Genomic DNA, 26,048 nt, shown 5'->3' on the forward strand with positions numbered 1-26,048 from the left:
AGACTGCTTTTTAGAAGTAACCTGGTTAAAATAGGGAAGTCCTTGGGGAGACATCAGCAGACACATCTACTTCACGATGATTTTTGTTCTATGGTAACCCAAACAATTTTGTAAGAATACCCACACTTTGCCAATGGTTTAGCTCAACATACTCAGCCCAGCACTGCCTATCAGATTAGAGAACTGCTGACAAGGTCCCAAGAGCTGCGAGTCCTGCTTGAAATCCAAACTGGAGGTGAAAGGAATGAAAGCTGGGCCCTTTTACATTCAAAGCATGTGCTCCGTCACTGAGCCATGACCATGTTCCATAATTCTCAGCACCAGAAGCCTCCTTCAAATCCAAAGGTGACAGCAAATACAGTATAGGATGCTGTTTAGCCTTAGAAAGGCAAGATCAACACTAAATCCAAATGTGACAGATAAAGAAGTAAAGAGTTTGCTTAGTCCCCGAGACTACTCAAGTTCTGGATACAGCAATGGTTCCAGGAGCTGCCTGCAGAAAAGCACACAAGTAAGAAGGCCAGGCTAAATCTAAATCACAGCAGAGGTTATCTCCATGTTGGAGGCTTACTGGTCACCATTACTTGCCTAGGTTCCGGTTTATCAAGGCACTTGTATACAATCCTCAGGTATGAAACAAGACACCAAGATTATAGGAACTTGAGGCAAATGAAGAGACTAAGCTGTACTGATCGTACCCACCAGAGAACCTCCTCTTCATCAAGTGCCCTCTTGCATTACTTTTGCAAAATCTTCAACTTAGGTAGTAATGTGCATGGAACCGCAGAGCTGTGGCCCAGCACTGGGGTGGGGGTTCCTTTAAGGGTGTGGGGAGAGTGTACTTAACTCTCCCACCACTTTTCCCCCACCAGCGCACTTTTTTGTAAGCCCTTTCCCCCTCTCGGCAGCAAAAGGCTTCAGAAAGCCTTTTGCGTGTGACGCGGAGACGTGAAGGCTTTCTGAAGCCTTCCTCTTCCTTTAGCTGCCGAGAGGGGGAAAGGGCAGCAGGGAGGTATCCTGCCGCCCCAAATGCTTACAAAAAAACCGCACCAGTGGGGGGGGGGAAGCAGCGGGAGGGGTAAGTACACCCTCCCCGCACTCTTAAAGGAACTCCCACCCCGGCGTTCGAACTACGAACTGCCCCATGATCAGACCGGTCTGGAGGCCTGTAGAATGGCCTCAGGACCAGTCCGTGCACATTACTAAACTTAGGTCCTCCCAATGTCAACTTGAATGCCACTTCTTGTACACCCCTCACTTCAGAAATCAGGGAAAGAGGAAGAGTTTTACATTTGTTTCAGTGCTAAAAATGAAGAGATGGGACAACAATGGGAGAAGCGTTACAATGACTGAACTTAAATTAAACTTTATCTTTCAAGAGCAGCTCAATAAGTGAAGTTTAAATACAATTACCACCTTAAAGAAATGTACAATGAGTTCTGAAAAGTACTGAAGCCACAATAGTGATTTATTTTTCTGAAGGACATTAAAACAAGAAAGCAGCCTATGAGAAACACTAGAATCCTGTTGATGTAGTCACCGAGGCTACATTTCTGGGGTTTTTTTGCCTTTATTCTTCAGATTCACCCGGCTTGCGAATATCATCAATCTTTAGAATCATTCGAACCATCTGAGTGGCCAGAGAAATCTGTTGCTTCTTGCCAATTAAGGTTTCAATGACATGTTGTTCCTTCATATCTGCCAAGACAGAAGAAACATTTGAAAATATTGCACTCACTCAAAATGAAACACAGTTGATATATTTCCAATGTGATGCAAGGAAGAGAAAGTAGAAAATTTTCTAACACAGAACACACACACCCTGTGTGGCTGCCATCTTAAAATCTGCCATGTTTTAAAGACAAAATAAATAAAAGTTTTCTGCTACATGTAAGGAAAAAAAGCAGTTTTTGTAAAGTAGTACTGTATCAGCCACACTTGACAAAAGCAGCAATTCTGATACTACTACATTCAGAGGAAGGAGAGAACTTGGAAATACTTTTGTTCTAATTCCAGGAGCATTTATACAGCCTGTGCTTCCATATCAATGGCTGCTACAGTTGGAGGGCTAAAGAAATCTTAAGAAAAACAGGTTGCTTACCTGTAACTTATGATCTGGATGTGATCCGTTGTATTCATAAGAACTGGGTTTCTGCGCCTGCGCAGGGACCTCCCGGGCTGACTAGCTAGCTCCTCTTCGCGCCCCGCCCGTCTGCACGTGCCTTGCAGCTTCCGTTAGAATCGATGGTTGGGGCGCCTCTCCTTCAGATTTCTCGCAGACCGCCATATAAATGACGATCCGTACACCAGCATCCACTAGTCCAGGCATTCTGCAGCGGGGCCGGCTGGGAGGGACTTATGAATACAACGGATCACATCCAGATCATAAGTTACAGGTAAGCAACCTGTTTATCTGGATTGTGATCCATTGTATCCATAAGAACTGGGTGTTTAGCAAGCTACCCCATAAGGAGGCGGGTGCAGATGACCCCCAGCTATGCCAACACACGTTTCAACACTGATCTTCCAAAATTCGCCTCCCTAGCCATCCGCAGATCCAAAGCATAATGCTTTACGAATGGTAGATGCGATGACCATGTCGCCGCCAGGCAGACATCTGCCATTTTAATGCCTGACAGATGTGCCGCAGACGTTGCGTAGGCCCTAGTAGAGTGAGCCCGAACCGTCTTTGGCGGTGTTATCTTCTGGCTTTTATAGGCGAGGAAAATCAGTTCCACTAGCCAGTGAGCAAGTCTCTGGCGAGAGATTGGACGGCCCTTGCTACGCCCCCGGAAGGAGAGAAAAAGCTTTTTACTCTTCCTAAAGTCATGAGTTCTCTCCAAATAGTATAGGAGTGATCTACGCACGTCCAACGTGTGGAGGGCCTTCTCTAAGTCCGTCTCCAGACTACTGAAAAAAGTTGGTAGCACTATGTCTTGATTTAAGTGGAAATCTGTTACCACCTTCGGCAGGAATCTCGGATCGAGACGCATCACAACCTTGTGCGGATAGAATTGAGTGTAGGGTCTATCCATCCGCAGGGCCGTCATCTCGCTCACTCTCTTAGCCGATGTAATGGCTACCAAGAATGCCACCTTCAAAGTCAGAAACTTCAGTGGAACAGTCGCCAGTGGCTCAAAAGGTGCCTCCGTTAGGGCAGAGAGTACTAAAGACAGACTCCATTGCTCCATTGGGCTGCGCACAGGCGGGTAAAGGTTATTAACACCTTTCAGGAAACGTTTACATTCCGGGTGGGAGAAAACCATGGACCCATCCCATCCCCTGTGCTTTGACGAGATTGCAGCCAAATGCAGCTTAATGGAGACATTCGCCAATCCACTCAGTTTGAGCGATGTCAGGTAACGTAGCACATCCCGAGGGGTCGCACGCAATGGCGTGACACTCTTCCCCCTCATATAACTCTTGAAGCGGTTCCACTTGCAGGCATAACTGCGTCTTGTCGACGCACGCCTACTGTTTAGTAAGATGTTGTTTAATAGTTGATTCTCCAAGCGGTCAGCTTGAGAGAGTGCACATCGGGGTGTAACACCTTTCCGTGTTCTCTTTGCAACAGGTTTGGAGCCTTGGGGAACTTGTGGAACACTGAATGAGACATTCCCAGAAGTGTGGCAAACCACGGCTGGCGCGGCCACCATGGGGCCAGAAGTATGCATTTCGTTTGGTCCCGCAATATCTGCGCAACCACACGGCCCATTAACGGCAGCGGGGGAAAAAGATATAACAGCCCCGTCTTCCAGGCCCGTTGAAAAGCATCCCCCAGGGATCCTTGGCCTATGCCCGCACGCGAACAATAATTGACACACTTTTTGTTGGCAACCATGGCAAATAAGTCTATCGATGGGACCCCCCAGATCTCGAACACCCTGTCGAGATACATCGGGTTGATTTCCCACTCGTGTCTTTGGTTGAAACTGATGTCCCTGCTGAGCCTGTCGGCCAAGCAGTTGTCTACACCCTTTATGTGTATTGCTACCGGGTGAATTGAATGTTGAATGCACCAGTCCCATATTTTTCTCGCAAGTAGGCAAAGAGACAGTGACACTGTCCCCCCTTGATGGTTGAGGTAGGCAATCGCCGTCGTGTTGTCTAACTCCAGCTGTACTGCTCGTCCCCTTATCATAAGTTCGAATGCCCTTAGGCCCTGGAACACAGCCAATAGCTCCAAGTAATTTATATGCTGAAGTCTCTGCAACTGGGTCCATGTCCCCTGCACGCATACGCTGGCGCAATGCGCACCCCAGCCCACCATCGAGGCATCTGTCGTTATCCGGGAGGTGGGCTCCTTGGACACAAACTCGACTCCTTTGCCCAAATTGCCCATGTCTAGCCACCACCCCAGGCTGGCGAGGACATGTTGTGGTAATGTCAAGTGCATATTCTGGCCATCCACATTGGGTCGGAAATTGTGGAGAAACCAATGCTGCAATGTGCGCATACGGAGGCGCGTGTGTGACACAGTTGCGGTGCATGATGCCATCAAACCCAACATCCGCTGGATTCGAACCGCTGGCTGCCGCGGAGTCCTCTGAAAGTGACGTATGAGTTCGTGCATTTGGGTAATCCTTTCCGCAGGTAAGAACGCCCTGGCCAATTCCAAGTCCAGCACCGCCCCGATGAAGTTCACTCGAGTCATGGGTTCGAGTCTCGACTACTTCCAATTCACATTGATGCCGAGGCACTCCAATAAGGCTAGCAGCATCTGCACTTGGCGGGTAAGTAAACTCCTGTCGTGGCTCACCACGAGCCAATCGTCTAAATACGGATACAGCCTCAAGCCCTGAGTTCGTAGGTGGGCTACAACCACCGCCATCACCTTTGTGAACACTCTGGGCGCAGTAGAAAGTCCAAATGGAAGCACCACATATTGATAGATCTGTGCCCCTACTGTAAACCGGAGGAACTTGCGGTGACTCTCCTGTATCCCGATATGAAAATAAGCGTCCTTGAGATCCAGAGTAACTGCCCAGTGTTCGTTCACCAGCAGAGGCAGAATTCCCTGCAGCGTCACCATTCTGAATTTCCTGGTCCGAATGAAGAGGTTGAGCCCCCTCAGGTCCATTATGGCTCTTATTCCACCGTCTCTCTTTGGTATCTGAAAATACCGGGAATAGTAGCCGGTCAGTCTGTTCGCCCATTGCACCCGCGTGATCGCCTGTTTCTCCAGCAGCACCTTGACCTCCTCCCGCAACACCTCCGTGGCCGGCGTATAGACCAGTCCAGAGAAGGGAGGCCTTGTCTCGAACTCCAACGCATATCCAGTCTGCACTATTCTCAGTACCCACCGGTCGGATGTTATGTTGTGCCATGCTGGCGCACGGCTTGCCAGTTTGATGTTGATCCTGGCAACTACAGGGCCGATGTAGTGGGTCCTGGATTGTAGCGTTGGACTTAATTGGCTGCTGCAAAACTGATGCAGTGGACGAACAGTCCCGTCAAAAGCTCTTGCTGGAAGTGTCCTTGTCGCCTTGACGAGCTGTTTTTCCTTTTTGTTTTTGGTTAAAGCCCTTACCGCGTTGGTAAGGTCTGAATTGTTTTCGGTATTCTTTGCGGTCCCGATACCGATCACTCTTTCTCTGATAATAAGTGCGGCTCCTTGCAGTTGAGCTGGAACCGCTCGAAGGCACCATAAAGGTGCGGGCAGTGAATTTAGATTTTTTCAACGTCTCCATTGACGTGTCCGTGTCCTCATGGAATAAGCCTTTGCCGTCAAATGGCAAGGACTCGACTTTCTCCTTCATGTCTCTCTGCAGGGTTGCTGAGCGAAGCCACGCATGCCTGCGCAAGCTCACTGCCGTCACCATTGCTCTCGATTCCGTCTCCGACAAGTGTTTGAATGCGCTCAGTTGTTGGCGCGTTATTGCCGTTGTTCTTTCGTACACATCATTAAATCTCCATTGGAAGTCCTCCGGAGACAAAGAGAATGAATCCTGTAAGAGCGCATCCCAAAGTAAATGGTTATAGCGTGCCATACACGCCGCATAATTAGCAATACGAATTGCTAAACTGGAGGTGCTATAGATCTTTCGACCCATAACGTCCATTTTCCTCCCCTCTTTGTCAGCAGGCGTGGAATGACGGTGTCCACTCTTGGTGGATGAAGCGCAACTGACAACCAAGGAGTTCGGTATAGGATGACGTAACAGGTAAGAGTTCTCTCCTTCAGTCACCCTATACAAATTCTCAATGCGCTTGGAAGTCGGAGCCCCGACCCCCACTGAGTCCCATGCCACCTTCGCAGCCTTGTCTATCCCAGGAATCATGGTGAGGGCAACAGGATGCGAAGTCTTAGACCGCTTCATCATATTATAGACCGGGTCAGCAACATCCGCATCCGGAGAGCTTACATCCATGCCCAGGGCTTCAGCGATGTCCCTTATGAGGATATGGTAAGCTTTCAATTCCTCAGTTGGCGAGGTGGATAGTTTTGGTGGCACATCCGAAGGGGGGTCCGACCTACGACTGATATCATCTCTGTCAGAGGCCGGTCCCGACTCATCGTCCTCACTGTCATCAGAGGGTGAAGATGATGGTTCAGAAGGAGGAGGTGTTGCTTTCCTCTTTCTTTTCCCAGCAGGTTTTTCTGGCATCCTCGTCTGGACCACAGGTAACTGTGAATTCTCTGGAAGGTAGGTTTGAACTTGCACCAATGGTGTTTGTATAGGCAAGTTCACAGACGGCCCCTGATGGTCTGCATGCTCTGACTGCAGCAGCGGCTGAGCAAGCTGTCCAGCCTGCACAAAATTCCGCAGCCCTTGCACTGGTTGCACTTCTACCTGTGCCGCTTTCCAACGCAAGAACTCTGCATAATCATCCGGCACACCATGGCGGAAACCGCAGGAATGAGTTGGCTGCAGCATCGTAGAGCACCCGACATCGGTTCTTGGATCCTGGACCACTGCTGGTGTCAGTGAGGCAACATGAGGCAGATCAGCCAGCTCTCCACCTCCAGGACCCTCGTCTAAGCCTGTCGACAGGAAGCCGCGAAACGTCGCACCCGAGGGGGTACTCGAACTCGACTCCAGCAGTACTCTAAGTCCGTCCCCGTGTGTAGCCAGACTCGGAGTCCTCGGCGTCGAGGGGGACTGTGCCGGCGTCAATGCCGGTGACAAAAGATGAGGAATCCTCCTCAATGTCGACGCCGTCAACACCGACGAAGGAGCAGTGTTCACATTCAATATCTGCTCCGGCACCGTGGACGCCGACGGAGGAATGGCATACACCGCCTGGGCAGTTATGGGAGGCTCCGATGCCGAGACTTGCAAATGCCTCGACGCCGATATCGACGTCGCCGTCGATGTCGATTCCAACGTCGACGCCTGTCCCAGACTGCCTTGGTCCAATCTCGATGTCGACGCTGGTGTCGATGTCGAGACTAAAGTCGATGTCGAAGCCGAAACCATCCTGACCGTCGATACCGGAGGTGTCGACGTCGAGGCTGTAGGGGACTCAGCCGAGTCCACGTCGTAAATCTGTGCTGCCGTCGGTGAGGGAGTTCGATGGCGAGACTCCTCACGATGGCGACCTTCCCTCTCAGAAGCATGACGATCTCTATCCTTATGCTTCCGTTTTTTGGAAACCTCCTTTGGTTTCTTAAACAGAGTGTCAACAGTGGTTTTAGACTGCTTATCAGCAGACCCACTGGAACCCAATCCCGGGGAGCTTGACGCACCGCACTCCTTCGACATCGAAGCTCCCGATGTCGATCCGGAACTCATCGACGCCGACGGACGAGGAGTTGGCGGTCGAAGTGCCTCCTCGTATAACGCAGCTCGAAGCCTGAGAGCTCTATTCTGTCTAGTTTGTTTTGAAAACGAGCAGCATATCTTACATGCCGCCGTGTTATGATTCTCTCCTAGGCACATCAAACAGGCGTCGTGATAATCAGTTGAAGGCAACTTTGCTCGACACTTTTCACACCGTTTAAATGTCTTCTTAGCTTCCATTGTCCAAATGCCGTTCCGAGTCAAATTCAGTAAACAATCTTAGGAACAAACAAAGCAGAGTCCGTAATCAAGTCCGTTCGCCGTTCCGAGTCAAAACCGTCCTGTACAAACTTCGAAGTTAGAATCAGAGTCCCAAATCAAGTCCGTTGTTCGTTCTGAAGTCAAACCAATTAATCCGCTCAGTAGAGAATAGTCAAACAGTCCGAAGTCAAATTTTTGATAATAATTGAGGAGCAACAGCCAAGAGGTGTAAGCGCTTTGGCGGTCAAGAGAAAACTGAAGGAGAGGCGCCCCAACCGTCGATTCTAACGGAAGCTGCAAGGCACGTGCAGACGGGTGGGGCGCGAAGAGGAGCTAGCTAGTCAGCCCGGGAGGTCCCTGCGCAGGCGCAGAAACCCAGTTCTTATGGATACAATGGATCACAATCCAGATCAACTCAATTTCTTTAGATTGCAGTTTCCTCTTGGAGGTCAGTGTACAAGAGGAACAGAGCATTTCACTAAAACTAGCTGAGGAGCCTATATCTTGCAGGGGAAAAGTTAAACATGGGCGAGGGAAGGTGGGCATAAAATTGTAACATCCAAACATTTGTTTTTACATAATTATGCATATTAGAACTCATATTAACAAAACATTAGCATCAGTGAACATATCTGAACAAAATGCAAGCAAACATAACAAGTTTGTCTTCCTTACCATTTGTCCCTTTGTGCAAACAATCAATACCCAGAGCAGGGTTGCCGTCTTTTACTTGCTGAGCTCGCACTTCAGCCATAGTTTGTATGGGGTTCATACCACTGTTCTCGGAAAGTGCCATTGGGATGACTTCTAGGGCATCAGCAAAAGCTCTCATAGCATACTGCTCCAGTGATGGGCACTAGAATAGGAGATATCAGAATTCAGCATAAGAGTTAGAGGGCTCTCTTATGGCTTAACTGAGAATGTTTTGGGTTTTTTAAAAGGAGAAAGTCAATCAGAGCAGCACTGACTGAGCACACTCTTGTACAAAAACATACTGGGTTGCATCCTAACTGCATCTTTCATGATGCAGGGGAAATATTTGCTATCCCTACCCCCACCTTCCCAGTACAGCTCCTTGTGCAAGGTGCCACCTTGCTCCAACGGGTACCCCAAACCTCAGAAGATTTTGGAAGACACCAGGGACTCAGCAAAAATTGTTCCCTCTTGTGCAAGCGGAAATGTCAATAACACTTTTTGTGCAACAAAGCAGGATACAAAACCACCGCTGCTTGTGAGCCATGCCATTCAACCGTTAACTTACAGTGTTCTAGATTATTAAAACAAGTGTACACATTACATCTTCACAGACTTTGTTGTGGCCATCTTCAGACAGTATAGAGAAAGTTCCACATTGTACAAAAAAGGACTCTATTTCAATTTAGAAATAGCCAACTAAATCTCCTTTCTGCAAAAACAAAGCTACTAATTCCTAACAATCTAAAGTCATGTTTAATCAAAGGGTCAAAGAACTATTCAGATGCATTATCGGACAGAATGAAGCTGTTTCTCTGATGTGGAAGAGCATCCAGAAATGTCCTAACTTTATAAGCCTGAATTCTGATCTGTAATCACTACATTTTTTTTCTTGAAGTTAAAAAAAACAAAAAAACCACCACCAATGCCAATTTGGTTACACTCTCACAGCATGTTATTTCATTTTAGCCCATTCATCCTTAGGGCAAAGTAGCTGGCTTCCTCCTACCCATGAGGAAACTTAGGCTGAGCAAGAGCATTACTGGCCTAAGGTGACCTACTGAGATTCAAAGCTGAGCAGGGATTTGAATCCAAGTCTCCCTGCTCCAAGTGCAACATTTTACTTACTGCAGGGCTAACCAGAGTCTTCACTGCTGTCAGGTGCCAGTAATCTGAAGATGTCATACAAAGCACCACCATTTGAATAGTATAGCTATCTCAGTCTAACAGCTTACAGCTGATGAGAGGATGCAGCCAAATTGGGCATTGCTGGGTTGGAGGGACCAGCCACAATCCGACAACACCAGGCTGGAGACTGAGACTGCCAAACAGCCAGCCAGAGACTGAGCCAGCCAGAGACCCTCAAAGAACTCAGTGCCAAAACAACACACTCCCCTAGCTTACACACTGGCAACAGGCCACGAGGGATGCAATGAGCAGAGAAGGAATGCAAGATTCCAAAGCAGGGTGCTCCTCTTAAGATGCTTCAGGCAAGAGGCAGAGCCTCAGAAAGAATCTGAGCATGAAGGGCTTTGGCCTTTGTTGAAGCAAGTCACTCACTTGAAGCTCTCTAGGGTTCTTCAGCTCTGGCCTGCCTTGCCCCCATGGGTTTCCACTCACAGGACAGAACTGTCTTTGCACGCTCTCTCTGTCTCACACACATGAGCACAACAGCCTGCTTCACTGCTTGTGTGCACTTCATAAAGAGTCATGATTGCAGGCAAAATTAAATCTGCAGCATAGCATTTCAGCATCTATAATTCTGCATCTCTGAGCCACAAATTTGGCTAGCTAGTTTTCCATCAGTTTTCTCTTCCCTTACCTTGTCTGCAGCTTCACTAACAGCCAATGCACAGGAGATCTCAGAAGCACCTCCACCATACACAATGCGGTTGTCACGAACAAGATTCCTGATCACACACAGTGCATCGTGAAGGGATCGTTTGGCTTCTTCAATAATCTTTAGTTACAGGACAAAGTTAGATACACAAAAAGGAGAGGGGTTTACAACATTTCCAAAGAGAATCTCTAATACCAGATTTTATTTGGACAATACACTCACTTTACTAGCATTTGATAAGGTAATCAATGACAAGATTACATTTTTTAAGTTCTTGACTAGCCTGGCTTTTCAAATCCCATCATGTTCCTAAGGCAGCACCTAAAAGGTGCAAAGTGCAAACACTATCAAAACCAATTTAATATCCCAAGAAAACATACACTCTCTTCTATCAAAGCAGTCAGAAGTAGCTTCAGAAACAACTGAGAACTCTTGCCATTCCCTCCTCTCTTTCCCTCATGAATGAGGTATTGTTTTTAGTCTGTAGTTCCTGTCTGAAAGAGGGAAAGCAGTCATATTTATCTGACACTTCTACTGAGCATCTGGATACAGAACAGTAGAAGCTGTCTGGATTCCCAGCCAACTTTGTTAAGAATTTTGTTGCAAAATACTAAAGGAGAAAAAAACAATATGATCATGTCACAGTGATCACAGGCCTTTTTAGTCATAGCAAAACGTGATTCAAAGCAATGGAAAAGTTCCTAAAATTAATGACAACTATCATAAACTGGTGGACCAAGGTCAGACTTGTAGAGGGAACACAGTACAACTCATTGCATCAAAATATAGAGAGCGTTAAGCCATGTTGTTGCCATTTTCAGATGGGAATAAGGTACAGGGGATAGGATGCAGAAACTATGATCTACTGAAGTTTCTTGGCACAAGACACTTTTCAGAATATGAATGCTAGCAGAGATTTTAGTTTCCATCCCCTTCAAAAGGACATGTTTGCACAAGTATACCCATAACACCAAGAAGGTGAATAGTAAAGGAACAGATGTGTTTTTAAATGCAACTGACCCATCCATCAACACTGTTTTAGCTAAGTCAGCATTTTCACTGCTGATACTTCAAGCAAAATTGAAAGGGCAGCTTACTCATTAGTACAGTAATCCAACCCTCAAATCTGTGGTGCTATGAACTTTGCTTGAACGTTATGGCACTCACATTAACACAAATCAGGACAAAAACAGTAACAGTTTAGCAAACTGATGAACCATAGCTGGACAATGAAGTTAACAAACTCACCATTTTATTTCCACCTCTAATGAAGATGGTCACAGCTCTGGAATTCTGACATTGTTCAATTACCAGCATTTTGTCTTTTGTTGTTCCAAATGAGATTTCTCTGACAAGCCCAGCGAAGCCAAGTTTTTCAGTAGTGAGCTCACAGAAACGAGGAACTATACGACCTCCAGTTGCAATGGCAATCAACTAGTGGGGAGGAAAACCCAGAAAACCGTGAAAGGGGAAAGTTGTTTTAACTCACAAGAAATTTAAGCAGCACTGAAGGTTATACTTACTTCTATTTCAGGGCCACCAACCCAGCGAACAGCAGGCAAGTCATTCTGAAGCAATAAATGATTGGCTTCGTCATCAAATCCCCATTGACAAATAGCTAGGTTTGCACCAGTGTCTTTGATCTAAAAATACATATTAATATTACAATCCCATTTGTACTTTAGAATGATCAAAGCAGCTTACGTGGGGTTTACAGTACAGGAGAACCCCGTTATTCGCGGGGGTTCGGTTCTGGAGGGGGGGGCATGGACAGCAAGTCTGGGGATAATGGATCATTAGGACTAGGGGTGAGGTTCCTGGACTGCCCAATATGCTCCTCAAAACCAGTAAAATGGCCAAATAAAGTGCCCCACCATGCTCTTGAGTAGTGCACGAGCAAAAATCCGCCCCCACCCCCATTTTAAAAAGTGAATGAGGAATCAGCCATAAAAGAGTTCCCGAACACAAAATGGTGGCCGGAATGACCTCAGGAGTCATTTCCGGCTACCCCCGACCTGCAGATACCTGGGTTTAACCCTTCTCACCCCCATTTTCCCCTTGTGTATACAGGTCAGGTGTCCATTACCCAACTGTCGATACGCGAAACCGCAGATGCTGGACTCATAATTAACAAGGTTAATTTACTTACTACATTTATATACCACCTTTCTGCCTTGGTTACGGCAACCAACTCAACTTACAATATTACAAACAAGTGTTACAGAAGATTCAAAAAGCAGTTTAGCCTCAGCCCTATGCTGTCCTGCTCTTTTCAGGCGTCAAAACAAGAGCTGCCTGGCTTGGGCCGCCTTCTCAGGGCACACAGATCTTTCAACAGCCCATGGAAAGGGGTTGGGGTGGGAATGCCCCAACAGTTCTCACAGAGTTGATATACCACTGAATGAAAATGAAAATGAAACATCAAGCCATTTTACAGACTGAGAACACTAAGGCTAAGCTTAGTTCCAAGGACAAGTGAAACATTGGCAGATGAAAATATTGACCCAGTAGGCAACATCTGTAAAGAAGGCTAATTCCATTCTAGGGATAATTAGGAAAGTGATTGAAACCCAAACTAGCAATATAGTACTGCCCTTATACAAATCTATGGTGTGACTGCACTTGGAGTACTGTATATAGCTCTGGTCACCACACCTTAAAGATATGGTTTTCCTAGTTTACTCAGATGTGTATGGGTCATATGCTCAGTGTTCCCTGTAACAGGGATTCCTAAAAGTTGACTACAACTCTAACCACCCCCAGCTGCAAAAGCCTCTGGATGGGGATGATGGGAGTTGTAGGCAACAGCATCTGGGAATCCCTGTTACAGGCAACACTGTATTCAGATTCACTTGAGGCAAATACTGGGCTGCCCAAGTGCAGAATTCTAGTCCTTGTAGCATGGTATTCACACACTCTTGAGTATAATAGCTGTACTTCTAGTAAAGGTCACCTAATGGAGCAGCGGGGAAATGGCTTGACTACCAAGCCAGAGGTTGCCGGTTCAAATCCCTACTGGTATGTTTCCCAGACTATAGGAAATACAAATATATCAGGCAGCAGCAATATAGAAAGATGCTGAAAGACATCTCATATTGCACAGGAGGCAGCAATGGTACCCCACCACCGTATTCTACCAAAGACAACCACAAGGCTCTAGGGTTGCCAGGACTCGATGGCATACTTTACTTCTAGTTAACTTATGAGACATCAATCTGCAACACTTTAAAAACAGTCAGAATACAGAGGATGATTTTCACAACACTGCACAAAGCTTCATTCAAGGGTATCCTATATAATAAAAGGCTAAGTGAGTGGCCGTGGCTTTGGAACGTTGGGGATCTGCGTCCCTGCCTCCCTGGGCTGTTCTGGGCCTGCGCGAAGCGCAGGCCCAGAAGAGCCCAAGGGACACAGGACCTCAGACACCAGTGTCCCACAGCCACGGGCGGCCATTAGCCGGTGTGTGGCGGCGGGGGAAAGTGGCCGAGGCGGCGGCAGAGCCGCCGCCTCAGCCATGAGCTGCAGCACGGCGAGAGGAGGCCGAGGCAACCAGAAGCGGCCGCCCTGAAAAAGGCGAGGGCAATGGCGGCGGGGGAAGACCGAGACGGGGGACAGGGAAGCTGGGCGAGGTGGCGGCGAAGCTGCCAACGAGGCCCCCGCCCGCTCACAGCCGTCGCCGCTGCCTGCTCACCCGCCCTCCCAGCTGCCCAAAATGAAGCTGGGCGAGGTGGCAGCGAAGCCGCCAACGAGGCCCCCGCCCGCTCACAGCCGCCGCCGCCGCCTGCTCACCCGCCCTCCCAGCTGCCCAAAATCACCTTCCCCGCTCCCCCCCAAAAAAGATTAAGGGCCAAAATGGCCCATGAGAAGGTCGCCGCCCCCGCCTATCGCCCTCCCAGCTGTTGAAGACCACCTTACCCGCTCCAGCCCGAGGGAAAAGAGAGGAGCTCACGAGCAGAGCTCCTCTCTGTGCTAAGTCACTGCTCAAACTGCCGCTATGGACGCAAAGGACGCCTATTGCGTCCATTGCGACAGTATAGGCAGCAGCTTAACACAGAGAATAGCTCTGTTTCCGAGTTCCTCTCTTCTCCTTCGGGCTGGAGCGCGTAAGGTGGGCTCCGGCAGCTGGGTGCGCGGGAGGGCGATAGGCGGGGGCGGCCACCTTCTCATGGGCCATTTTGGCCGTTATTCATCCACCACCACCACCCCCCAAAAAATAAAAGCAAAATAAGGAAGAACAAAAACAGAGACAACAACAAAACAAAAAACTAAAAGAGAGAGGGGACAAGGGGGTGGGAAGAGACAGAAAGAGAGAGAGAGAGACAGAAAAGACGGGATAGAAAGCTAGCGCCCGTTATCATAACGGGCTTAAAAATACTAGTGTGTATAAATAAAATAGCCAGAAAACTAGTACATAATTCTGACCTGTTTCACCATCTCTTCAAATTTGTCCTTCTCATATTTCTGCAATGCCTTGTAGTCTTCCACAGAGGTTACATCAAGCTTATGCTTAGTTTTTGGCTTAGGTGGTTCAAATGGACATGTCAAAATTGCAATGTTAGCATCTTTAATGGCCTAAGGGGAGAAAGTTACATTTTAAAATTGAAGTGTAATTTCTAGTCAAAGCTAGAAAGCTATTGCCATCTTATTCATTTATTATTTCTCTGTGTAAACTGCCCTGAGCCATTTCTGGAAGGGCAGTATAGAAATTGATTAAATTTAAAAAAATATATGGCTCCAACAAGAACAAATAATATATTACATTTGAGGTAATAAATGGTTTAAAGGGAAATGATTAAAGGGGCAAGGAAATCAAAGTATTACATACAGTATTTAAAAACAAATATATACTATTACCAACGAAAAAGATTACTCACTTTAGGCATCTGTGGATGGCTGAAGTCTTTATCCACAATCACACCTTTTATTAGCTGGGTATCCTCCAGTCTACCACCAACTTTGCCTTGGACTTTTATCAGCTCAAAATCAACATCTCTGCGCTCCATATCTGCCACAGTTAGTATCGCATTTACAGCTATTTCTGCCATCTGCCTGTGGCAACGATTAATTCTAGATACAGAGAAAGCATAATTTCAGCTAGCTCAGGCACACACACACACAAAGCAACTGAGTAAACAGATAATAAAAGGTTAAGTGTTGCCAAACTGAATGGCTTCTTGAAGATTTGGATCAAGTTACAAAATGCCAAATACATTTTTAGCCATTATGTCAAGGCAAACTCCAACTTAGTGGTCACCAGAAGTGTGAACAGACCAAAGTTAACAGTTCTACTACGTTTTAAAGTCAAGAAATTGAATATAAACAATAAAGATAAAACCAATTTCCACACTTGACATCTTGTGTGTTCCAACAGAAATATGAACACGAATACTGTATTGATTAGAACAAGCAAAAGAAGTAGGGATGTACCCTACATCGAGCAACCTCAGGAGGGCCGGAGATTGGTTCCTTTAAAAAGCAGGTCTTTAATCTGCTCCTCTACCACCCCACTTTCCCAGGCACAGCATCCACTTTCCCAAAGGCCGTGCATAGCTGCAGCGCTGCTCCCAGGCTGCTGCAGCTGCGCACGGTGTACTTGCTAACCTGCTTTTTAAAAAGGAACTAATCCCCACCCTGCCAAACTGGTTCGGATGTGGGCGCCCAATCAACTTTGGCGCTTCCCTAATGAGGCGCCCAACCGGTTCAGGCACATCCCTAAACAGGAGATCCATCTGCCATCACTCAATAGGGGCAGAGTCCTAAAGAGGTAGAAGGAGTTCAAATTCAGGCAACAGAACGTCTAGTTGCCAGGAGTTGGTGTGTGATGGGATGAAAGCTGATGGAAACAGCCACAATTACCAAATGAAAATTGGGTTTGGGGACAGAAATATGCTACTCAGAATATTCAAGTGGGTAAAAACAGTTACAACATCCTTGTACTTTAATTGTCTGACGTAAACCGACTTGGTCACCAGCAATAAACACTGCTAGTCTATTCTGTAACTACTTTTCTTTAAAAACTAATTACCTTTTTGCAAAATGAAAAGAATCCCCAACCAGCTTCAAGGCTTTGCCAACAGAACACCAGTTCTCAAGATCTTTAGAAGACAAATACTTACACTTTAGAGCCTAGAGTTGTCTTTGCTGTCTGAATGAGGGGCTCAGTGTTCTCCAGATCAACAGGAAAACTGTCACTGATCTTGTCCAAGTTCTCAATGGCAATTGCAGCAGCCTGTTCATAGCCATCTGCTATTCTGATAGGATGAATTCCACGATCCAATAACTGCTCTGCCTGTTCCAATAGTGCACCAGCCAGAACTACAAAAGCAAAGATACAGTAGAACCTCGTTATTTGCAGACCCAGCATCCCTGGTTTCGCATATCTGCGACAGGGTAATTGACACCCGACCTCTGAATACATGCGGAAGAACAGAGGGGGGAGGATTAAACCTGCAGATCAGGGATAGCCAAAAATGACCCTGGAGATCATTACCATCCACCATTTTAATTATATACTGTTTTAATCCGTGAATAGCAAGGTTGCCTGTACTAACATTCTATTCATTTCCAATTACTGATTCTTATATCTCTTTTGAATTGCAAGTGGGGGCTATTTCACACAGAAGCCTCCTTGTATGAAGAACTGGTGAAACAACTATATGTGGATATTACCACTTCAAATACAAGCATGGCAGTACAAGACTGAACACCTTTTGTTGTTTTTTTAACCTACTTTAACACAAATCATTGATGAGTTTACAAAAAATATTCATGCAACTGATTTGGAGAAAGAGGCACTCAAACTAACACAAAGCAAACTGCTCTCAGAATATTTGAGCATCTCATTCTGTAACCACACAACTATGCAAAGTCAACTGCACAGAGAAAGAAAACCCATTCTAGTTGCACAATTAGGGCAGTTTTACTGCAGAATTTCAGACAAGTAATAATAGCTATGTTCATACATCCAAAAAAGCATGTTTGGCTATCCTACCCAGGCACTGACACACTCAAGAACCTCACCCCCTCTCTCTCTCCATGCCATCCATGCTTACAGCATTTGTGTGGGGCACCCCAATCTTCCAATCACAAAAACAATCTCCATCACGTTCACAGCATTTATCTTTTCAAACACCGTAAGCATAGGGAGGTGGTGGTGTTGAGGCTTGCTCAAAAAGCCTCAATACCACCACCTCCCTATGCTGCATGCGTCCCAAGGCTCCTCGGAGGAAGGAGGCTATACACATTTTTTTAAAGTGCCCCCCCCCCCTTACATCTGAAGAGGGCTTATGTGTTCATCAGTTGGGTAAAGAAAATGTTATGCACTAACAATTGATGATCTGCTGAAAGTTGCAGTCTCAACATCCTTAGCCTCTAATCATGAGTACCCTACTACAATGTATATGATTTCCAGGTGTGTGCTATGAGTTCATTGCTCATTCTCCAAAACCTGTACTTCCCCTGCATCTTCTAGGACACTTAAGGGTTTAAAAAGTTAACACCTGACCTACACTCCATCCCCCTACAGACGCTTGATTACAGTGCTCTTAAAGTAAGTGTCACTTTTTTCAGTGGAGGGCCAGGCCTCTAGAAAGGCAGACTCCCAGGAATGTTCTGCTGCTCTGTGTTTCAGGTCCCCACTCCAGTTTCACAAATCTCACATCAACCAGTGACATCTCCTGGCTGGCTAAGAAACTGCACCACTAACACTCCAAGCTAGTTTACAAATGCAGCTGCCTAAAACACAAAAAACCATGTCACACTCAGCACACTACACAGTACCTGTTGTGAAGAAATAATTACACATTAAAATTAAATACTAATTTAAAAACCCTGTAAAATTCAAGCACCTCTGACACTACTGCACTGTTTACAGATATTTAATCAACACCTGAGGATATCTCCTTCAAGTTTATTGTCATGAATACAGAGACAGCTGTGCAATGAGGGCAGAGCAGGCAGGAAAAGCGGGCAGAACCAGGCTAGGAGTGAGAAGGGCCCCACTTTCCCTCAAGACTTCAGAGCAGACAGGTTGTCTGAAAGGTACCTCCTTGCCAGTCACTTCTGACTGGCACTTCAGCTTTGAGATTGTTTTAATGAAAAGTAGTATAGAAATATAATAATAAATACTCTTTATAACAGATTGATTCAGAAAACAAGGGAAATGAAAGGTTTGTCAGTTTAAATGTTTACTCAAATAATAATTATTATTATTATCATAATCACTGCACTCAAATATACAATGATCATCAGATATAATTTCCTAGCTTTCAGTATAGTTTATAATCCCATTTGTTATTGAAATAAGCTGCCACTTGAAATAACTTTTAAAGTTACAGAATTATAAGAACCTCTCAGTCTAATCTTACCAACAACCCCTGTGGTTCCATCCCCGATCTCATCATCCTGAGATTTTGCCAGTTCAACCATAAGTTTAGCAATCTGATGGTCCACATCCATCATACTCAAGATAGTGGCACCATCATTTGTTACAGTCACATCACCATCTTTGTCGACCATCATTTTATCAAGACCTGCAACAAACAGTAAAATGTCAATAGAAATATATATGAAAAACAAACCTGGAACACAAGAGGCTTAAAGGTTTACAGTATAAAATCCTCAAACTTACCATTAGGCCCAAGTGAGGTTTTGAGTGTATTGGCTACGGCCTTGGCTGCCATTATGTGAGACTGTAAGACAAGAACGTAGTGTGAATTATAAGACTTTAGAAAACAGCATTTTCTAGTCATGGAGTTGATAGTGCTTATCCAAAAGGAGGACAACAGCACATCTTGGTCATAAACGTGCCGTGCAGTAACTCTTACATTACAGAATACGCTTCCTCACATACAAGTGTGAGTATGAATGCAAGAATTGTAATTGAGAATTGTAATTATAGAGCCCCTAGGATGTTCTAGGGGCTCTATAATAAGACTACAGTATATAATATGGCAATACAACTTTAGCCATCTTCCTCCAGAGGCCTAGAAAGCTAAAATGCATTATTAGTTTTGAAAATAAGATTAGTCTTCTACTGCACCATCAGTCTGATCCAAGATTTGATCCTATGGACATTTACTCAGAACTAAGACACTTCAACATTCTGTGGGGGGCTGAATGTGTGTATTGACAGGCAGAGATGGTCACCTCACCATCTCTGCCTGTCAAATATTGAGAGCAGGAAAACATGGCTTTTCTGTGTTGTCTTAAATAGACAATATTCAGCATTAATTAACATGTCATATTTTGTTACTTACAGAGAAAAAAGTTCCTCATTAAAGACTCCTGAGAACAACATAGGGAGCTGCCATATACTGAGTCAGACCACTGGTCTATCTAGCTCAGTATTGTCTTCACAGACTGGCAGCGGCTTCTCCAAGGTTGCAGGCAGGAATCTCTCTCAGACAAATTGTGGAAATGGACGTTGGACGTACCCCCCCCCCCGATTACCTGATGTGCCTTGTAATCCCCCACCCCCGAGTTACAGTACTACCTGCATATACTTCATAACCTTGTGGGTTTCCAAATCCTTGTGTGTAAATCTTTGTAGATATATCATGTACAAACAACCACTTTGTATATAATTGTGCTTTGGCAATGTACTGTATGCTTTGGTAGTTTGTTGGTTCAATAAAAAATTCTTGTCCTATCTTGAAGAAGCCAGGGAGGGAACTTGAAACCTTCTGCTCTTCCCAGAGTGGCTCCATCGCCTGGGGGGAATATCTTAAAGTGCTCACACATCAAGTCTCCCATTCATATGCAAGCAGGGTGGACCCTGCTTATCTAAGGGGACAAGTCATGCTTGCTGCCACAAGACCAGCTCTCCTCTCTAGAAAACTTCAGTCATGGGATAAGGGGACAAGTACATGTGTGGATTGTTAACTGGCTGAAGAACAGGAAACCCGTTTTATTTATTTATTTCATTCTATTTCTGTGCTGCCCTTCCAAAAATGGCTCAGGACGGTCTACACAGAGAAATAATAAATAAATAAGATGGATCCCTGTCCCCAAAGGGCTCACAATCTAAAAAGAAACATAAGATAGATACCAGCAACAGTCACTGGAAATACTGTGCTAGGGGTGGATAGGGCCAGTTACTCTCCACCTGCTAAATAAAGAGAATTGCCACATTAAAAGGTGCTCTCTGCAAATTTGGCCACCTCACTGCTTACCCCTACTTCTAGATCATTTATGAATAAATTAAAAAGTCTAGAACCATAAACTGTAATCTTCATTAGGGATGTGCAAAACGTTTACATGTTGAAATGTTTCGATTCGGAATAGGCCGTTTAAAGCTCAGAAAAAAGCCCTTTAAATAAAGGGCCTGTTTCGAGCTCGGAACAAAAAGACCCAGTTTTAATTCTAAATATTTTGAGTACCATTTTGGAGATCCGTTTTTCCCTTGCAGATTGGTTTTTTGGCATTGGCTTCTAACTGGCTTGCAATCTCCTTGCTTCTTGGTTGGCTTGTTATATAATACATATCAAGTGTTGACATGGACAACTGTGCCCACTTTGATGGGGGGCGGAAACAAAATGAAGGCGATTCAAAATGTATTCAAAGGGCCTGGGAGGCAGAGAGAGCTGTTAGTTGTGTGCCTCTCTTGAAAAGGATCCATCAGAAGAAGGAAGGTAGGTTTGATTCTGTTGTTTTCTCAGCACCGAGTATAATATGCTGTACTATTGCTGCTATAACTATCTGGTTTTGCTGGATCACAAAGGCAGAACTTGGGTGCCTGCCTGCTTTGAATTGTGGCTTGGTTTCTTTGTGAGATAGTGTTGTGACAAGAAATGGACAGTGTGTAATATTTCTTGATTATTGCTATGATGAGCTCTCTGTCCAGCCTTGAGGCGAACTTGTGCTTCACTCACTGCCCTGCAAGGTGTACTCAGGCAAAATGTGGCTAAAGTTGCTCTAGTTGAGCTTATGGCTGTGCTTGCTGCTAGAAGTGCTGTTGTGGCAGCTTTGCAATGCTAGGAGGAATGGGGTGATAATTGTGTGTGAGAGAGCAACTTGTGCCAATGATGATACTGCAGTACAGGCACTGTGGCTGGCAGGGGGTTCTGGGTCAGTGATTCTTTTTGGCCATTTTTGGACTGTGTTTGTTCTGTGTTGGGAAGAGATGTGCCCGGAACTGGTGGTGCAACATACATCAGGGCAGCAAGGAGGTAACACTGCCGCCCCATGGGATCATTTTTTAAGACAGCGCCAGCAAGGAAAACGGGGTCAGAGCAGCCTCCCTTACCTTCCTTAAAGGTAAACCCCCTGCCACTGAACCGGCCAAACCATCAGTCCTTTGAACTGGTTCGGAGATCTGTAACAGAACCTCTGAACCATGCATATCCACTGCTCCTTCTAAGGTGTGCACACAAATCCCCAGACCCTCGCACAGTTTTCGGAGGGCGCGCAGTCTCTGCTATACATGCCATGCCACCCAACTGCATGTCACCCTGTTTCCCCCTCTAGCTGGCCAGGCTGATGTCGCCTCCTCCCCACTCCCTGGCCAGGCACACCAGGCTTTGCCCACTTTTTTCAACATCTGAAAGCCTACGGCTGTGCAGTGCAGTGGGAGGCGAGCTGCTTCCACCTCCTCTCCTCTCAAGTGACTGCAAGGGCTCTGCTCTCTGCAGCCCGTTTCCAGCTTTTCTTCACATGGAGAAAAGCCAGAAAGGGGCTACAGAGAGCCTTGCAGTGACTTGAGAGGAGGGAAGGTGGAAGTAGTTCACCACCCGCCATCCTGCCGCACTGCACAGCGGCGGGCTTTCAGACATTAAAAAAGGCAGCAAGCTCCCCTCCTCGCCCCCCACACCCTCTGTAGCCAGCCATCTGCGCCCCATCCCATCATCTTTAGGGGGCAAAAGGGGTAACTTTCCCTCGCCCCTGCAGCTACTGCCGCTCTCGCTTTTAAAAGATTAATTAAAACCTGTTGAGGTGGGGGCCTGGCGGCATCCCATCTCTGCCACTGGTAAGTCAGGGATGAGGAAAATTGTTCAGGCATGGGGCTGTGAAGGGAAGAAAAAGTGTTGTTTGGGGTTAAAATGCTGTCTCTCTCCTCTGCTGAAAATCAATGTATTAGATGATATCAAAGTTGGTTTATTTCCAGCAAAAACAGTTGAAAACTTTTTATAATTTAAAAAAAATTATATAGTTTATAATAATTTATAAAGTTTATAAGAAAATTAAATATATAAAAATTTTAAATTCTTTGAGTGTGTGTGAGAGAGAGAATGAGAGAGAGTCAGTTATGTGCGCACACTGCCTTGATACTGCCACCCAGAACACCACTCTTTCCGCTCACTGAGGATAAAAAAATTGCAATACAGAAGTTGTGTCCTCAGTGAGTACGAATATGATTAAGATGAGTATTTATATACTGCATTTCAACCAAAGTTCCCAAAGCGGCTTACATACAGAAATTAATTAATTAACTGCCTGTCCCCAAAGCTCACAGTCTAAGAAACATAAGACAGATACCAACAACAGCCACTGGAGGAATACTATGCTGGAGTTGGATAGGGCCCGTTGCTCTCCCCCTGCTAAATAAAGAGAATCACCACTTTTAAAAGGTGCCTCTTTGCTCAGTTAACAGGGGTTAGCAAGTACAGCTTGTTCTGGTCATAGGAAACAATGGGGAAACTCAAAACATCCCATTGTTCCCCAAGGGAACACAGGGACACTAAAGTGGGTTGGCTGGTAGGGCATGATGGGTGCTACCTACCATCTGAACTACAAAAGAAATGGGCAAGTAGGCTGTTTTTAACAACCATTTACCCTCTCCCCCAAATCCCTATAAGATCCTTTGGGGGAGGGAGTTAAACATTTGCTTAAAATCACCCGCTTGCCCATTTCTTTTGTGGGTTGGGTGATAGGTAGCATCCATCATGCCCTACTACCCAAACCACTTTATTTTTAATTTATTGTTTATTTTTATTTATTGTTAAATTTATATACCGCCGTTCATTAAAGCAATCCCAAGGCGGTTTACAGCAAAAAATTTAAACACAAGATGGTAAAAAAGACACAATTAAAATATTAAGTGAAAAAATATTAAACAAATCTGATTAAAAATTTAAAACAAAAGCATGAAAGCAATACAGACTATAAAGAGCAGCAGCAGCAAATCAAATAAATGCCTGGGCAAAAAGCCAAGATTTTACACTTTTTCTAAAAGCTGTGATGGAGACCGAGGACCGAATAGCCACCGGGAGAGCATTCCAGAGTCTGGGGGCAGCAACAGAGAAGGCCCTGTCCTGCGTGCACGACCACCAAGCCTCCCTCATGGTCAGCACCCGGAGCAGAGCCCCCTCAGATGACCTCGTCAAGCGGGCAGTAACCCTTGGAGCAGGCGGTCCTCAGGTATCCCGGGCCCAAACCGTTAAGGGCTTTAAAGGTCAAAACCAGCACCTTGATTTGGACCCAGAAACAAATTGGTAGCCAGTGCAGCTCTTTCAAAATGGGTGTGATGTGCTCCCACCGGGCAGCTCCAGATAAAACCCTAGCTGCCGCATTTTGCACCAGCTTCAGTTTCCGGATATTCTTCAAGGGCAGCCCCACACAGAGCATGTTACAGTAATCCAGCCTTGACGTGACTAAGGCATGGGCAACTGTGGCCAAATCTGCCTTCTCAAGAAAGAGACGCAGCTGGAGCACTAGCCGAAGCTGTGCAAAGGTACATCTGGCCACCGCCTCCACCTGAGTTTCCAAAAGCAGAGACAGGTCCAGTAATACCCCCAAGCTGCGTACTTGCTCCTTCATGTCTTTGATGTCCCTAGAACCTACCCATGGCAAATAATGGGTTGTTTCAAGTTTTGTTCCATCAAAACAACTGGTTCGACTGCATATTTCTGTGTTTCGTTTCAAGCTCAAAATAAAACACAAAATCTATTTTGTGCACATCCCTAGTATTCATGCAGCATTTACCTCACTGTACTGTTGGGGGAAATGCTGTAATTCTCTATAAACATCTCTACAACAAAATTACTTTTGTTGCTTATGTCTAAGCTGTTAGAACTTCCTACCTTTTGCATATTTTCCAAATCTTGCTCTTGGCCACTACTTCAGCAAACAGCCTTACTTTCTGGGCTTCACCCCAAGTCAACCAAAGCAAGTTATTTAGCCAGCGCTAATAAATATTTCAAAACTAAAGCTTGTAATAATATTATTAGCTACACGGAGAGCGTATCTTTTCAGGCTCTCTGCATTTTACCGATATCAGTATAGCAATTCTTACAATAGTCCTGTAAGGTATGTCAGTATTATGCCTATAGTGCTGCGGTGGGGCGGGAGATATTATACCCCTGCTGGGCAAGGAGGCACTTTTTAAAGTGGTACAGTAGTTCCCATATTTTGCAGGGGAGAGCAAGCGTCCCTACTTGGTCCAACACAGCAACTCGTCATGGTTTGTTGCTGTTGTCTCCTTTTAAATTTTTATTTTTAGATTGAGATGCCTTGGGGACAGGATTGGTAACATTAAAAAAAAACACTTTAAGCCATGCTGAGCCAACATGAAATAAAATAAATATACAATGATGATGAATCTGTTCACAGATCATGCTCATCAATATCACTACAGCGGTTCACTTTGACACTTCTGCGACTGGGTCTGCACGTGCTGCAGAAGGAAATGCGTGTGTGGAGGAGTGTGCGGGTTGAGGGAGATGATGTCTGTATCCCTTCAGACCCTGGTCGAGAAATGCTATGAGTATCATAAATCCCTGTAGGTAGAAGACTGCCACACATTTAGCAAACCGGGTTAAAACCTCTATCCCAAACATTTTAAGGGTCTCTCCCACTGCAAACTTTCTTCTTCAAAATGGGGAGACGTGCTCAAAACCGGCGTTTCCCAGTTCTAGACAGTGCAGCCCACTCTATCGCCCCCCACCCGCCGGAGTCTCCTGTTGGGAAGAAACTGTCCTCCCTCCAGGTGGGCGAGAAAAAAAGAAACTGGGGAGCCCCCGGGGGAGGGGACGGGTGAGGCCCCAGGCGCGAGCAATGGGGAAGAGGGAGGGGCCCATTTACTCCCCCACCCCTCGTGTCCCTTTCTCTTTCCAGAGAAATTCAGGGTGGCGTAGATGGGAGAGCTCTCATTGCCTACCCGCTTTGAGGTAGGGGGCAAATGGGGAAAGGGGGAGCGGACCACCACCATCCTGCTTTGCACCCCAGAACACACTTCGGCGACTACACCAGGCGAGCACCCAGAAGCCGGGCGGCAGCGAGGGCAGCTGTTTGGCTCCAGGCCCTGCCGCCGGTTTTTCTTTCTTTCTTACCTTAAGGGCCTCCAAGCCTATCGTGCGGCTCTTCCGCTCCTGGTCTTTGAGGATCAAGAAAGGCCTCCCAAACTCGTCAAACGCCAGAGTCCCCATGGCCGACATGATGCGAGAGAGGGCGGATGCCGCCGCAAACGGAACAGAGAGGAACTAACCGGAAAGAATGAAACCCGCGTGAAAGCTCTCAGCCGCGCGCTACCCGTACGGACGCCGCCCGGCCTCTTCTCGCGAGACCTCACAACAGGTAGCGACCGCCTCTCAGAA

At 46.1% G+C, this 26,048-nt stretch overlaps 1 protein-coding gene across 1 annotated transcript; it reads right to left on the reverse strand.

Moving 5' to 3' along the window:
- Window positions 1-1,447: 1,447 nt before the first annotated feature.
- Window positions 1,448-26,042, reverse strand: CCT5 (chaperonin containing TCP1 subunit 5). Its single transcript, XM_053246195.1, has 11 exons — window positions 25,785-26,042; window positions 19,148-19,208; window positions 18,885-19,049; window positions 16,635-16,833; window positions 15,393-15,585; window positions 14,941-15,090; window positions 12,042-12,161; window positions 11,767-11,952; window positions 10,501-10,638; window positions 8,661-8,841; window positions 1,448-1,698 (listed from the first exon to the last, which is right to left on the reverse strand). Exons 1-11 carry the CDS (start codon window positions 25,887-25,889, stop codon window positions 1,571-1,573), a joined length of 1,626 nt encoding a protein of 541 aa, XP_053102170.1. The 5' UTR covers window positions 25,890-26,042; the 3' UTR covers window positions 1,448-1,570.
- Between the last annotated feature and the right edge of the window lie 6 nt (window positions 26,043-26,048).

Source organism: Hemicordylus capensis, chromosome 4, assembly GCF_027244095.1.
Source record: "Hemicordylus capensis ecotype Gifberg chromosome 4, rHemCap1.1.pri, whole genome shotgun sequence".
Taxonomy (NCBI): Eukaryota; Metazoa; Chordata; class Lepidosauria; order Squamata; family Cordylidae; genus Hemicordylus; species Hemicordylus capensis.